At 34.6% G+C, this 16,706-nt stretch overlaps 1 protein-coding gene across 2 annotated transcripts in view; it reads left to right on the top strand.

Moving 5' to 3' along the window:
• Positions 1-16,706, top strand: part of UCHL3 (ubiquitin C-terminal hydrolase L3) — a 46,741-nt gene that overhangs the window by 7,757 nt on the left and 22,278 nt on the right. For both annotated transcript variants that reach the window (XM_043478058.1, XM_043478057.1), the window contains exons 3-6: positions 3,441-3,569; positions 6,071-6,227; positions 6,583-6,668; positions 8,508-8,555. In XM_043478058.1, the coding sequence (XP_043333993.1) occupies positions 3,441-3,569; positions 6,071-6,227; positions 6,583-6,668; positions 8,508-8,555 (420 nt within the window). The remainder of the gene's footprint in view (positions 1-3,440; positions 3,570-6,070; positions 6,228-6,582; positions 6,669-8,507; positions 8,556-16,706) is intronic.

The following is a 16,706-nucleotide window of genomic DNA, read 5'->3' as shown; positions in this document are numbered from 1 at the left end:
ACAAAAAGATACTTCGAGCCGTGAGAGACAGGTAAATAAGTGCCAGAGCTCCAGAGCTGAGTGTGGCAGCCCTGGCAACATGACCTTGCAAAGTCACACAATCTCCCAGGCTCCGTTTTCTCGTTGGTGAAAGGATGTAATAAAACCTCTTTTGCCAGTTGCGGTAAAAGTAAAGTGCATTAAAGCTCCTAGCATAGTTTCTGTTACAGGATACTCTCTAAAAATGTTGGCACATAATTTAAAGAACTCTGCATCTAGTGGACATAACTCTCTTTGGCCCAAAGAATAAAAAGAATGAGTTAACCAAGATCTTTTGGGGGCACATAATCTATTTTATTAATTATTTTTCTTGATAAGCCAAACATTAGTGGCATTATGAAGATTCAGTGAGCTAGTCAGTCAGAATTTTTTGTTATTTTATTATCCAGTGTTTAAACAAGCCAGAAGACTAAGGTTAGCGGTTATAAATCCCTTTATTATACTTGATACAAGCAGGATGTTTTCTATTAATAATTGTGTACAGAGGTCTGTGCAAGTGCGTGTAGCACATGGAATACTTTGTGAGTGGTCTGGAGAGTTTTTTGGAGTAGTTTTACTACTGGTATTTTGTTTTCTCTCAGTTTTGTAAATTTAAAGAAGATACATGCGTATCAGTTCTGTAGATTTTATCTTAGAAACTACATCTAACTATTGTAAAAATGACACTTTTTGAAAATACTGGAAAATAAAAAGTTGAGTTCATACTGCCCACGCTAGTTGCTGTTAATATTTACTAATTTAGAGAATTTCTTTTTAATCTTTCTCTGTTTTTGATTATCACATTGCAGGTAGGTTCTTTTTTTTTTTCTTTTTTCTTTTTAATAGTAAAAGTAGGATACTCTGTAAAGTTGAAAGCCTTTTTCCTCACCTTTTTTCCACTGCCCAGAGGTAGTTACTGTAAATAGCTGCTTTTATTCTTTCTGTTGGGCTTCCCTGGTGGCTCAGACGTTGAATCTACCTACAATGCAGGAGACCTCGGTTCGATCCCTGGGTTGGGACAATCCCCTGGAGGAGGGCATGGCAACCCACTCCAGTATTCCTGGGTTGGCTACAGCCCGTGGGGTTGTAGAGTCGGACACGACTAAGCGACTCGACCCAGCATTCTTTCTGTGCTTGTGATAACTTCCTGGGCGAGTCTGACTCATAACAATGTCTGCAACAAAGCTTGCATTGATGTACTTCATATATATTAACTAAATTGAACTTCTTTTGATCAATCTTATTTGATAAACTATGAGTAAAAAGTTAAGGAGAAGTATGATTCCAGTTAAATTTTAATCATTTTAATATATTTAATCGTTAATGTGTCCTCAGTCCAGTACTTAGCACTCTCACTACAACCAGCCGCCTTTGGAGCTTGGTAATATTTATACTCTTTAGCTTTGGCTGGCATGGAATAAGTTTACAACTTCAAGGTAATTTGCCAGTTTTGTCCAGATTGTTTTTTCCCTAAAATGTTTAACTGTTACTTTCTGTTTACAGCACAGATGTGAAAATTTCCTGTCTTACATGTACATTTTGTTTTATAACTTTATAGCAATATGACTTGGGGTTACATAAAATTAACCAATAAATTTAAATTATTTTATGAGGGTTTATGATACTTTTCCTTGACAGTGTGCCTTTTAGAGCTGTCGGTTCTGTGCAGGTAGTATTTGGTATCAGGAGTATGTGGAGCTGATAAAATAAATGTCTGGTTTCAGATTAGAAGCCAAATGTATCTTTCCTACCTCTTTAACTTGGCACAAATGAAACCAAATATATGTTAAATATTCATTATTAACACAGCTTAACAGACATATGCCCACATACAGATGACTAGATTAAAATATACAGTTTTCAACAAATTCAACAAATTTGTTGCTGGTTCCATAAATATAACTTGAGTGTCTGTGGTATGGAATTAAAAAGATGAATAAGATGTAGTTCCTTCCCTGGGCTCTGCAGTCAATTTTAGTCCTTTTTTGGTTTATAGATAGAATTGAATATTGAGGAGGGCTAAGACTAACAATTTCAGAGGCAGTGGAGAAGGGAGAGGAAGTAGTTTGGAATACTTCATTGAACTTTATTAAAGTCTGGAATCAAAAATAAGAATCAGATGAAGAATTGGTATTAACTAGAGGAGTTTGTTGATTTCTGTGGCCTCAGACTGTTGCAGAGCATGTTAATGAATCCATGGTTGTTGAGCACATTCTGCTGAGAGAAGTTTTTAAATTCAGTATGTTTCTTATTAAACATATCAAGGACATTATTTTTGGCCAACCATATTATCATTAAGGAGTGTTTCTTCTACAAGCCAAGAGATGGAGGGATGTGGACAGTGGTCATCTTTTCATCAGAAAAGTCATTTCTTGGATAACCTGACTGAGATGACTAAGACTGTCATGTAATAGGTCATGGCTTCCACTGGTTTTGCAAAGTGTCATTATCTAAGTACCTATGATTGTTCTTTAGGGAGAAATACCCAAGGCACTTTTTTATTTTTAAATCTCACATAATGTTAGACCAGTAGATACTATAATGTATTCTTGAGGTAAGGTATAATGGTGCATTTTTAATAAGTTTCTTGTTTCTTCTCCTTTATTTCTGTCATGTAAAATTTATTTTGTGATGGTGCAGTTTTTAAAATCATCAATTTCATTCCATACAGACATATGAGTTTATTGTGAAATTCACATCATTCTCATTATGATGTTCTTTTTCTCTCTGCAGTAGATTAGGGTCTGATATTTCCCTATGAATTCTCCAAGAGTCAAGAAACCACTTCTCTTTTGTTACAGTTGTTTTATCACATGTAAGCGAGACAGTGAACTTGAGTAGGTTTCATTGTGTACTGGAAGTCAGAGAGCCAGTAGGTGACTTTATATCAAGCACTTTCTGGTATTCACACAATTCACTTGGATTTTTTGGCTTTATATACTCTTTTGCTCATTGATAAAACTTGTGATATTGATCTAGCATTTGTCTTTAAACCTCAGGCATCATTTTTTATAATTAGGATAAACTGCTGATTTACTACTAAAATAAGTCTTTATATACTAGAACTTAGATGCATTTCCTTAAAAATCACATGTTGAGAATGAGTTTTAAGATATCAGCCAAGTCACCTTGTGTATGTTTGGGGAAGTCCTGGCTGTTCAATCCCAAAGTAATGGATTGGGTGGGGGTGGGGAAGGAGTTTTGCTTAATACGTTATAAATTTTAAATGTTTGTTAAGTGAATGAATAAATTGCTATCTCTTCTCACATAATTCATGAAGAACCTGCTTTATTTTATTCTTATTGAACATCAGTAATATTCATACCTTCCATTCCCTTTTGTATATCAGATACATAGTATATACACATTGGTTATTTCCCTGTTATAAAAATACTTTCCCTGTTTTTTTCCTCTTTTCCCAGTTTCTCAAACAATTAGGTCTGCATCCTAACTGGCAGTTTGTTGATGTGTATGGAATGGATCCTGAGCTCCTTAGCATGGTACCAAGGCCAGTGTGTGCAGTGTTACTTCTCTTCCCGATTACAGAAAAGGTGATTGTTAAGTAAGAGTTTCTGGGAAATGCAGAGTTCTTTTTCAATGTTGAGTTCAACCTGTGCTCTTCTTTGAGAACACATAACTCTATTCTTGCGTAAAATGAGGAAATCTAGGAGTGGGGACATCTTAAAAATCTAATTTTATTAAAGAGATGTATTTAGATTTTGATTTGTAGATTGACAGAGAATCCCTGGGTAAGTCTTATAAACTTGGATAGTTTTCTTTTTTTTTTTTTTTAAATATGGTTAATATGCCTCACCTGTTTTGATGTGACATTTAATCACATTTTGATGTATATACTTTAGAAATGGATAATCTTAAATGTGTCTTAGAAAGTATATAAATACAAAATATCTATTCAAATTTTCACTATATAAAATATGTAGATTTTTTCAACACATCATATATATATATATATATATATATATAAAAACAAATCTTTGTTTTAAGGAGGTAATATAACTAATGACATGGGTTACATTATTTTCAGATAAAAACTTGATTTGGGTGGAAATCTTTAAGCTTAAAATACAGTTTAATCTGCAGATTTAGACTATGTTGGGGATTCTGAACAGCTGTTCTTAGATCTCTGTACCCACATTCAGATCTGTCATTTCAGCCTTCCTTCTAGAATGATAATCATGTAGATGTTGGTGTTATGGAGCCAGAAATTTTAAGCCCATTTTAAAATGACTTTGAGACTATAGCCTTCTGATTTTTCTTTTTAAACTTCGAGATAATAGGATGAGCTCAGCATTGTAAAAAATGGAGTAAGTGCTTGGGAAGATGTGAGAGAAATGAGTAAGTATTTATACTTACTTATATAAGTAGAGAATATAGTGATCTGCCACTTTTTGGTCTCTCTTACAATTTGGTAGATCCCTCTTTCAGCTCATAACAAGTGACATAATAAAGTCACAGAGGATATCTATGGATATTTTAGGAGCTATAAAGTGTTTTAATTTAGAAACTGATTATGTAGTTGTGAATGGCTTCAGCATACTAATAGAAAAAGAACTGTCATGGATACCTCATTATGCTTTAAATAAAGTCAGTTACAGTGTTTTAAATATGCTTCGTTGTAGTGCTTACCAACCAATGAATCATAGGTGAAGAAGCTGTAAATTCATTTCTCTCTATATTAATATTTTTGTTGTCTTTTGACTCTCTGTTTGCACTGTAGTCTGCTACAATTGCTTTTCCTTTTTTCCTAAACTGCTCTGTGTCATTTTAGGATATTTTTTCTAAACGTTAAATCTTAAAAAGTTATCAAATCTCATTTTGCTTTGTCACCAAGGAGAATTGATGTTAGACAACAACAATAACAGACTAAACGGAAAGATTGCATAAACATTTCAGCACAAGACCTTACTGTATTGAACCTTTCAGATTTTATCAATTGGACTATATGCCTGAATTAATGGTTCAGAATTTATTCAGAAAATATTATTTTAAAATTTGATTTAGAAGCACATTCACAGAAATTATTTCTTAAGGCATAGGTGCATTTGTTGTTAAAAACAGTTCCTTAATTATGGGTTTTTAATAGACATCATTTATTTCTGTTACTGCAGGGGTCAGCAGACTTTTTCTGTGAAGGGTCAGCTAGTAAATATTTTAAACTTTGCAGGCCTAATAATCTCTGCTATAACTATTTAACTTTGCCTTTTAGTATAAAGACAGCCATAGACAAAACAAAGCTAAAACTTTATCTGTGAAACCAGGCAGTGGGCCAGATGTGGCCTGTAGCTTGTGGGCTATAGTAAGACTCCCTACTCTATTGGAATCTGAAAATTACAGGAAAACATCGAAACAATAAAATTATCTTTCTACTCTCTTCGTTCTCTTTACTCAGTTTTTAAAAATCCATTTTCTTCAGGTATAATTGATTTACAACGTTTTATTCTGTCCCCCCTCATTTTTTAACCTCATTATTTTTAATGCTTTTTACAATTGAAAAAATAACTTGCTGGAGTTGCACAGCTTATAACGGTAGTAGGTTCAGGCAATCAGATGCAGAGCACACACTTTGACCTGATTGTTCCGTGTTGTTTTTACTGTCAGTTGTTATAGATAATGGTTAATGTTATGAATATCATATGGTTATAAATGTAGTATGAATTTTGTTAATATGATGTAACAATACAGAAATGTGAAAAATAGAAAATAAAAATTCTCCTGTAATATCTTAGCCCAGAGATAACCTCTGTTAAGTTTATATCCTTTATCACTTTTCAAAGCATATATAAATAGTTTTAAAACATAATTGAGAATCATATTAATATATACTGACCTAAAACTACTCTATAATAATGGACAGATTTCTGAGTCAGAATATGTAAATCCATCTTATTCTTTTTAAAATACTTTATAGTGTTGCATTAAAGTATGCCATGTTAATTATATCTTCACCAATATATAGAGTTTTTCCAGGTTTACATTTGAGTCCTTTTTAATGTATTATTTTTCACATGTAGACCTTTTTTTTTTTTAATAGTATGAAGTATTCAGAACAGAAGAAGAGGAAAAAATAAAATCTCGGGGACAAGATGTTACATCGTCAGTATATTTCATGAAGCAAACAATCAGCAATGCCTGTGGGACAATTGGACTAATCCATGCTATTGCCAACAATAAAGACAAGATGCACTTTGGTATAAACAGTTTTTCGTTACTGCTCTCTTCCCCCTCCTTAAGTTGCAAGTTAACTTATTGAGCAGTAGGTGGTGCTCTAGTTCTTTCTTTGAAATAGTAAATAAAGCTTTTCCTCCCTTCTTTCTTTTATAATGGGAATGTACATATTTCCTATTAGGGAAAATTTTCATCCTTCCGATTCTTCTATATTGTTGATAAACAGAGGTTTAAGCCCTGTCATTTATCTTACATTCCTTACTTACCAATGAAAGGGCTTTAACCTGAAAAATAGTTAGCTTGCTTCTAATATTTTCATGTCTCAAGTCTCTTTGAGATACCAGGCCTTTTCAATTTTATCATCTTTAATATTCTCAGAATCTGGATCAACCTTGAAAAAATTCCTGGAGGAGTCTGCATCAATGAGCCCTGAAGAACGAGCCAGATACCTGGAGAACTATGACGTCGGTACCTTTTTCTGCCTTGCTCTCATATGTGGGCAAAGTTCTGTGGAATTGTAGATTCTGTTTGGGAGTTTGTTTTGAAACTACAGTTTTGAGCAATTAAGGATTTGGTCGTATCCATTAAAAAAGGCCTTTTGTACTTTTCAGGTAACATTATCTGAAATAACCATAAATGTTGATAAATTGTCACTTCTTTTCTATGTGCAGAGCTGAATGAGAGGAAAAACGCAGTTTGATTTACAAATTTATAAAATATCTTATAGTTTAAAAAAAAAAATATCTTATAGTTGACCATTCCTTACCATTCCCTTCCTGTGGTAAATATATCTTTGGCAATACCCTGTGTGTCTTTCACTGCGAATTTGGAACAAGGCTGAAGACCAGTGAATGGAAAAAACAAAGGTTTAATGGTAGATGTCAGAACACTCTTTACCTATTTTATCAGTGTAGTAATATTTTTTCATGTGTGAGGACACAGGCCACATAGTCTAGTTTTAAATGATTATACCATATCATAGAATTTTTTTAGAGTGGTATTTACATTTATTATATTTGAAATCTATTTTGCTTTTGAAGGCTTTTTACTTTTTAATGACATTATTAAGTGGATTGTACATTCTTTGAAACTGTAAACAGTATTGTGTAAAAAATTACTTGGCTAGAACAATGTTATGCAGAGTTTAAGCCCAGTAAATCCGTTGATTTGATTATGTTGTTTTAACATTCTCATATACATTGATTAAGTTATTTTCTTTAAAAAACCTGCAGATCTCATGAAACATCTTTATTTTACATAAAAGTAAACAATATAAAATTCACCAGTAACCCCACCAGTGAGAGGTAGTCATCATTAATACTTTTTATAGGGAGTATATAAGTATATACACAAAGTTTGATCACACTGTAATATTGTTTTATAACTTGCTTTTTTCACTTATCACAAACGTATTACATACCAGTAAGTATATATTTGACATCATCATTTAATGGCTGCCTAGCTTTCCATTGTGTAGTATTTTATTTAATCAATAAATTATTGTCAGAAGTTTAATATTTTTCCCTCTTTTTTCAACATTTGAAAAAATACTGCAAGGTATATCATTGTAGCTAAATCTTTGCAAATATTATTAGTTATATATGATTGTGTAGAGTTATAATTAAATATATAAACTAGAAAAGAAATTGATAGATCAAACAGATTGCATGTTTTTTTAAAGCTTTGACATTATTGCCAAATTGCCATTTGTAAAGGTTCTACTTTCACCTGTAATTTACTTCTTTGTCCATTTCTCATCTTTGCTAATAGTGGATATTACAAGAGCATTTTTTTTCAAGTTCAGGAACCTGAAATCTCTAGCTTCTGATAAATGCATGCTTTTGGCTCCACATTTCTAAAGTGCTGACTGAAGCTGCATGATTAAGCATAAATAGACCCAGAGCTGCAGAATAGCATGTAACCTGGAGAAACAGATGAGCTAAGCTTTTTCCAGTCTCTATCTGTGAGATGTTACTTTATTCTAGTCTCAGTTGAATCAAGTGTTAAATGTTAGTTCTAACAGTTAAACAACATAAATGACCCCCACTTACCACTGGCAATTGCAAATAAGCAGATACTCAGTTTCCCGAGGCTTTGGAGATTTGTGGGTTGGAAAGCAGAGCAATTCATTTGGTTACTCAGAAGTCATTCTTAAATATTTAGTGTTAAACTGTTCCAGAAATCTCCTCCAGTCTGCTGTTTCTAAACAAGGCTTTAGATGTTAAAATTTGGCATTGTTGTTTTCATTCAAAAAGTTGAATATAATCGTTTTTTCCTATTAATACTTTATATTCTTATTACAGGCCATTCGAGTTACTCATGAGACCAGTGCCCATGAAGGTCAGACTGAGGTATTTCACATTTTTCAAAACTTTTCCTGCCATGTGTGAGTTTAATCACAGTATTATTGTATGACACATAATTTGGAAAATTACTTGGATATTTTTTTTTCCTTTGAGGGAATTTGCTTATGTAAAAGTAGTCATGAAGTAGCCCAAGAATGTGTGTTGACCAACCATGAACAAGATCTTTGATAACAGCCGTTTCAGTCTAATCATTGAGACAGATTGCAGACTGTATGCTCTTTGCTTTGGCTAACAGGTGGCCTGAGTCTTCCGCATCAGTTTCCTTTGACTTGCAAGTATTAAAAAAAAAAATACCTGCACTGTAGTAAAGGTAGATAGCTAGTGTGATTTTCAAGAGTCTTTATCAGGCTCAATTCAATTCAATTCAGTTCAATTACTCAGTTGTATCCAACTCTTTGCAGCCCCATGGACTGCAGCACACCAGGCCTCCCTGTCCATCACCAACTCCCAGAGTTTACTCAAACTCATGTCCATTGAGTTGGTGATGCCATCCAAGCATCTCATGCTCTGTCGTCCCCTTCTCCTCCTGCCTTCAATCTTTCCCAGCATCAGGGTGTTTTCAAATGAGTCAGTTGTTCGCATCAGGTGGCCGAAGTATTGGAGTTTCAGCTTCAGCATCAGTCTTTCCAATGAACAGTCAGAACTGATTTCCTTTAGGATGGACTGGTTGGATCTCCTTGCAGTCAAAGGGACTCTCAACAAGAGTCGTCTCCAACACCACAGTTCAAAAGCATCAATTCTTCAGCGCTCAGCTTTCTTTATAGTCCAACTCTCATATCCATACATGACTACTGAAAAAACCATAGCTTTTGACAAGACGGACCGTTGTCAACAAAGTAATGTCTCTGTTTTTCAATATGCTCTCTAGGTTTCTCATAGCTTTTCTTCCAAGGAGCAAGCATCTTTTAATTTCATGGCTACAGTCACCATCTGTGGTGATTTTGGAGCCCCAAAAAATAAAGTCTGTCACTGTTTCCATTGTTTCCCCATCTATTTGCCATGAAGTGATGGAGCTAGATGCCATTATCTTAGTTTTCTGAATGTTGGGTTTTAAGCCAACTTTTTCACTCTCCTTCTCTTTCATCAAGAGGCTTTTTTAGTCCTCTTTGCTTTCTGCCATAAGGTTAGTGTCATCTGCATATCTGAGGTTATTGATATTTCTCCCGACAATCTTGATTCTAGCTTGTGCTTCATCCAGCCCAGCGTTTCTCATGATGTACTCTGCATACTTGGGAAATCAATTCTGGGCAATGTAATGAACTTTACCGTCTCTGCTCTCTTAGCTAGTCTTTTATTGAGCTGGGTCACCTTTCTGCTTCTCTTGCCCCTTTTTTCACAAGGGTCTCTTTTTCCTGAGGGCTTCCCTCATTCCCTCCTTCCATTTCTCCTTTTTCTTCCCTACAAACCTCATTCTCCCACTCTTGGGGGAGGTTTATCAGAAGATTTTTCAGTCAAATGAATAAAATTTACTTAAAATCATTTAGTGTATTTATAAAAACATTTAAGTGTAAACACCAGAGAATTATAGACTTTCTTCATTGTTATCCCATGTGTGACTTGGAGCCATGCTTTTTTTTTTTTTTTTTAATTTTTTTATTAGTTGGAGGCTAATCACTTCACAACATTTCAGTGGGTTTTGTCATACATTGACATGAATCAGCCATAGATCTACACTTATTCCCCATCCCGATCCCCCCTCCCACCTCCCTCTCCACCCGATTCCTCTGGGTCTTCCCAGTGTACCAGGCCCGAGCACTTGTCTCATGCATCCCACCTGGGCTGGTGATCTGTTTCACCATAGATAGTATACATGCTGTTCTTTTGAAACATCCCACCCTCACCTTCTCCCACAGAGTTCAAAAGTCTGTTCTGTATTTCTGTGTCTCTTTTTCTGTTTTGCATATAGGGTTATTGTTACCATCTTTCTAAATTCCATATATATGTGTTAGTATGCTGTAATGTTCTTTATCTTTCTGGCTTACTTCACTCTGTATAAGGGGAGCCATGCTTTTTTATTTACAAAGATAACATTGCCTCTATGCTTTAAAAATACTTAAAGATTACTGATTTAAGAGTATTGAACATAAATATTCCCATGATCTTCAAAAAAGTTTTTTTGAAGGAGAAAACAGTTTGATACTATGATATGACGTCAGTTTTTTATAGCTCTGTTAACTGTGAATGTTTATAATAACAGAAATAAACATAAACCTAGGAATTTATGTCCCTATAATTATACCTTCTTGGTTGCTCTCAGATTCTGCTTTCAAAGGTGTGAACCATTGCTTTTTATTTTTTTAATTTTATTTATTTATTTTTGGCTGTGCTGGGTCTTCGTGGCTATGGGGGCTTTTCTCTAGTTGTGGCAAGTGGGGGAACTGAGCCCCCAGGGAAGCCCCTGAACCATTGTCTTTTTGACTAAGTTTATGCACACACCCAAAGGGCATGTCCAGGTGATCTCGGCACCAGGTTGGAAATGAATGGGACACTCCGCTTTTTGTATTGCTTTATATGATCTCTTGCTGCAGCCCATGACATTGCAAAGACTCAGACATGACTGGGCAACTGAAGAACAATGATATGATCTTGAGCATGTTCTTAATCTTCACTATGCTTTGCTCTTTTGTTTGTAGATTTGTAGTGTTAAAAATAGCAATGCAATGAAGATCAACATGAGATTATCATAAAATATGAAAACCATTATTTGTAATAAATAAGTACTTTAGTACATGTTTACTTTAAAAGTTGTCTTTACAGTACCCTTTCTTGCCTTCTTTTTGGCCTTTATCCAAATTACGACTTTTAATACCTCCTTTTAGATGATCTTCACATCCCTTTCTCCAGACTGAAACTTCTTGCCTTCTATGGGCTTTTTTATATGACTTGTACTATTTGCATTTTAGCTATTTTCATACTCTTTTTCATTTTTTTAAGATGTGTATTTTTTCATATTTCAGCGGCTCTAAAGTTATGGTGTATCTTACCATTGATTTCATGATTTACTTGGTGACAGTACCTTCTTTAGTGGTACATAAGTTGTTACATCTTCAAGCCAGTGGTGCCTTATATGCTCTGAAATGTGATGTCATATCTCCTGACTCTGGTCCTTAGACCTAGAATTGTTGTTGGATTCCTTTGAGTACACTCCAGAGTACCCAACACCATTCCTGGTGCATAGGCACAACACATATTTATTAATTCTCCAGAATTAGGTCAAAACTGTCCTTAGTGGTGTAAGAACTACCAAAAAAGGCTAAATCTTGGTCTTCTGTAGTCCTTGAGAAAACCAAACATACTGTTAGCCACTATTCCTCAACAGGGCACTGTTAACATTTTGTGAAGAGTTCAGTTCTTTATTGTAGGGGTGGTTTTGTGCATTTCAAGGTGGAATATAGATTATTATATTCTAGACATTATATGTCAGTGACTCCCAGTCACTGAGAGGACGAAAACCCATACCATACGTTTCCGAATTTTAGTGTCAGCTAGCTTAAAACGCCTGCACCAGGGACAGTTTTTGTGATCTTTCATTTCTGGTTCATCTACCATCTGTGGACGTAAGTCTTTGACATCTTATTATCTCCACTGCTCTCTATATTCCAGTACACTGTTTTTTGGTCAGTTTCTACAAAGCACCTCTGTCTTTCCCATTTGTATTTGTTTGATTGAACTGCCATAACAAAATACCATAGACTTGGATGACTTAGCAAGCTTATTTTCTTTCTTTTTTTAAAATTAGTTAGTTTTTATTTTTTAAAATTTTGGTTGCACTGGATCTTTGTTGCTGCCTGAGGGCTTTCTCTAGTTGCAGCTAGCGGTGGCTTCTCCTGTGGTGAAGCACGGGCTCTAGGCACACGGGCTTCAGTAGTTGCAGCTCTCAGGCTTAGTTGCTCTGCGGCTTAGTGGCTCTGTAATCTTCTTGTCCCCTGCATTGGCAGGTGCATTCTTATCCACTGTACCACCAGGGAAGTCCCAGAAATTTATTTACTCACTGTTCCATAGGCTGGAACTCAATATCAGGGTGCCATAAAGGTTGGTTTCTGGCAGGGCCACTCTTCCTGCCTTGTGGGTGGTACCTTTTCACTGTGTCCTTAAGTGGCTTTTCTTTTTTGTGCACTTGGAGAGAGAAGTCTCTAGTGTCTCTTCCTCTTTTCATAAGGATACCAGCTCTATAAGATTAGGGCCTCATCCTTATGACCTCATTTAACCTTGATCACTCCTTAAAAGCCCTGTCTCCAAGCAAAATCGTGGTGAGGATTCGGGCTTCAGCATATGGATTTCAGGAGAATACCGTTCAGTCCTTAACACCATTTTTGTGCTTTGTAAGGTCCAGTCTTTGTCTGGATATACCTTCCTGTTTGCATAGTTGGCACCCTCTCATCCTTTAGGTCTCACCTTAAAAGTCATTTTTCACAGAGGCTTTCTTTCATTACTCTTAAGTAGGGCCATCTCAGTGAATTTTCTGTCATAAAATCCTTTTGATTTTCTTCCTGGGATTTTAAAGTCTACAATACTTTTTTGTTTGTTTGTTATTGCATATATTTACTAGAATATGAGTCCCATGAGGATATGGGTCATCTTTGTCATATTTACCTTGAATCTCCAGGACAATTCTTGGTGTATAGAGGCATTTATGAAAAATTGCACAGTATTAAATAAGGAGAACAGGATGTAGATAGCTTAGGCAAGATACTTTCCTCAACATAAAATGAAAATAATAGCATCTACCTTATGGAATTGCTGTGAAGATTCATGAATTAATCGTATAAAATGCTTAGAATAGTACCTGGTATTTAATGGGCCTTCAATAAATACTAGGTAGTAATTTTATTTTACTAGGCTTTCAGAAAAACAAACGTGGATGGCAGAGGATGAAGCTGAACAGTAGAGTGAAGCCAGTTCAAGGGATGGCTTGAATTTTATAAACAACGGAGAGTCACCAAAAGTGGCATGTGTAGTGTTCAGTGTATCGAGTTTAAAGTGATTTAACGGATCACCTGTGTAGAAGTTGAATGTGGAATCTAAAGCTCCAGGGAGATACCTGGTGTCTTGTATTGGGTTGGCCAAAAAATTCATTCAGGTTTTTCTGTAACAGTTTATGGAAGAACCTGAACGAACTTTTTGACCAACCCAATATCTTGCATGGAAGTGGTTAGAACCGTGAGAATTCTACCGAGGGAGAATAGTGTGAACTGTAATAAACCCCTAGGGTACCTGGATGTTAAAGGAGTGGGTAGAAGAAGAGCTGGTAATAGCAGTGTAATAACAATCAACATCATTGATACTGTCTTTCAGAACATTTTCATGGGAATGGAGTAGGTAGGAGCCTCATTGCACACAGAGATTTATAGACTAATTGAGACATCAGTAAAGATGAGCCACCAAAACACAGTAGTCCTTTTAGAAGATAGGCCATAACGTGCAGCCACAGAGTAGTTGTTTACTTGTATGTTTTTTTCCCATCCCATCATGATTGTCCAGCATACTTTGGCTAATCCATAAATTTGGACAGTAGCCCCACCTCATTTATGTTTCATTAGCTTATACTGAAAGTTACTGCTTTCATGTTTCACTTGAGATTGGGAAAATAAAAGAACAACAGTGGGATATGAGGAGGCTAAAGTGTCTTTTAAATTGTGAAGAAATATCAGCAATGCAATAATGGAAACAACTTGCAAGTCGAATGTAAAGCAAAGAAAATAAAAATCCAAAAGAGTGTTTTATTTGCCTTCAAACTCCAGTTTTATTTCATGGGTAAAGCAATTTCTAATGTTTGTGATTTGTCCATATTAATTTAGGAGCCAGCCCAGGTATGAGTAGACATCTCCTGATAATTTATTGTTTGTTTAACTTTTCACAAAAAAAGACAAATTTATTGTATTGTCCAGGAACCTCCATACAAATTTATAGTAATATTGAAGAATAATAGAAACTGGCACAGTTGCTTTATCTATGTATTTAAATAAACTGGCCAATATGGAAAATGTAGCAAAAATGCTTTTAATATTGTGTTTATTTCCTTCACATCTTTTCTTAGGTATTTTTTTTTTAAATAGTTGGGATCAAACACTTTTGTGGGATTTTTTTCTTAATATTTTATCATGAGTATTTTCTTATTTCATCAAAACCCTCTTTAATAAATAATTCCTCATGGCAGTGTACTCTCATGTGACTGCATCATAGTTTACTTTCTAGTTTCCTTAACTTTTGATATTTAGATTATTTTCAATTTTTTAAGCTAAAAATATAACTTCATTGAATATCTTTGTTCTTGTATTCATTCTAGGTCCTTTGTTTAAGGTTATTTCTTGTAAATAGAATTACCTTGAATCAAAAGGATGAACGTTTTTAAAGTTTTTGTTACATAGTATGAAATTACTGTCCTTTCATTTGACTGACCAAGTGATTTGTTTGAGCACCTACTATGCCAAGTATGGTACTAGAAACTATATATACAGAGATAAATAAGATGCAATTTGTGTCTTCAAGGATCTCTTATTTCAGTGGAGATAGTCTCAAAATTAGCTGTTGTCCATGTTGAATTCTGTTTTTAAATTTTGGCTTGTTTAATAGAGGTAAATAATACGGTTGATTGCTAAGATCATTTGAAGATCTGTTGTTTAAAAGTTTCTGAAATGAATTTCAACCATGAAATTAAATTATAAATGTAATTTGTTTTGGTTAGAGTTGTCTTAGAAGGTTTTTTTTGACTGTTAGGTAAGCAGTGGGTAAATCCTGATTTCAGGTGTATGTGTAAATTGTGTGTGTCTGTGTATGCAGTTGGCTTTTTTGGCCCAGTCGGTGTAGACGGTGTGCAATGCAGGGAGAGACTGTGTCAAGTTTTATCTTCATTAGATGTTTAAGAATTATTTGCATGACTTCATTTTACTCTGAAGTATAGTTTTTCATTATTTTGATTATGTTAGAGTTACAAAGAGTCAAGATGTTTACATTTATTTTCCTTTTTTCGGGATTTATTTTCTTTCCTTGACTTTGAAAAAAACTGAAAATATTAGGAAAAAATTGAGTTCTTATATAATGTATAATTTAAATACCTGATTGTCTTGGGAGAATCAGATGGGAACAGTAAATGAAATTCTGATGAAAAGTATCTTGCATTTTAAGCTATATTGTTTTGTCAAGAAACCTGAAATTGAATCTTTCTGATCTTTCTTTTTTCCCCCCATTTATTTCCAATATCCCTTTTTCATTATTTCATTCAAACATGAACAACTTATGTCATTCTTAAAATTGAGAAATGCTATGGAACTTTTAATTTCATACTCTTTTGCCTTTTTCTTTGTTTCTGTTATCATTTTTTCGGTATATCATTCCTGATTAGAAACCAGTTTAGATTATGTGTGGAGTTGAGTGGCAGAGCTAAATTTGAAGGTGGAAGTACAAATTAAAATTAGTCATAGTGGGGGGAAATATTGAAATGGTTGTTTTTTTCTGGTCTTTTGTTTTCACGCAGTGATATTGTGCCTCCATACATGTAATCAGTTCTTCTTTATCTAATATCACTTATAGACGATGGTTATGTAAATTAAATTTGTTATGAAAAGGGTCAGAATGTAGTTACTACTCTGTCCTGTTTACACTTTTTTCCCCTTTCTTTTAGGTTATCAAGTATTTTGTTCAAATGAATTAGAGTAGTCTGTTTTTCTTTTTTAAGCTTTCTGCATCATCATCTTTTTTTCTCCAGTATCAGGGCTTTGGAAATGGAGATATATTGCTATTATTACTTTAAAGGAAGTTCTTACATGGAGTAGGAAATGGCAAGCCACACCAGTATTCTTGCCTAGAAATTTCCATAGACAGAGGAGCTTGACGAGCTACAGTCCATGGGGTTGCAAAGAATCAGACACGATTAATCGAGCACAAGTTCTTGTATTGAACTTATATTGAACTTGGTCAGTTTACTCTTCCAGACCTGACTAGAAGTAACTCTTCTATTTAAAAACATCTTCAACAATAAAAATAGACTTGAAGTTGTATTTGAGGATGGGGGGCTTTTCTGTTTGTTTGATTATAAACCTCAGCTTTCCAAAACAAATGTTTATTTTGAGATTTATTTGTTTTTGTTTGTAGTCAGTGAGAGTCTTATTTGGAGCTACTCTCAAATTGTAAAAAAAA

The sequence above is a fragment of the Cervus canadensis genome, chromosome 9 (genome assembly GCF_019320065.1).
Source record: "Cervus canadensis isolate Bull #8, Minnesota chromosome 9, ASM1932006v1, whole genome shotgun sequence".
In the NCBI taxonomy this organism is placed as follows: domain Eukaryota; kingdom Metazoa; phylum Chordata; class Mammalia; order Artiodactyla; family Cervidae; genus Cervus; species Cervus canadensis.
This window is presented reverse-complemented; position numbering and strand designations above follow the sequence as displayed.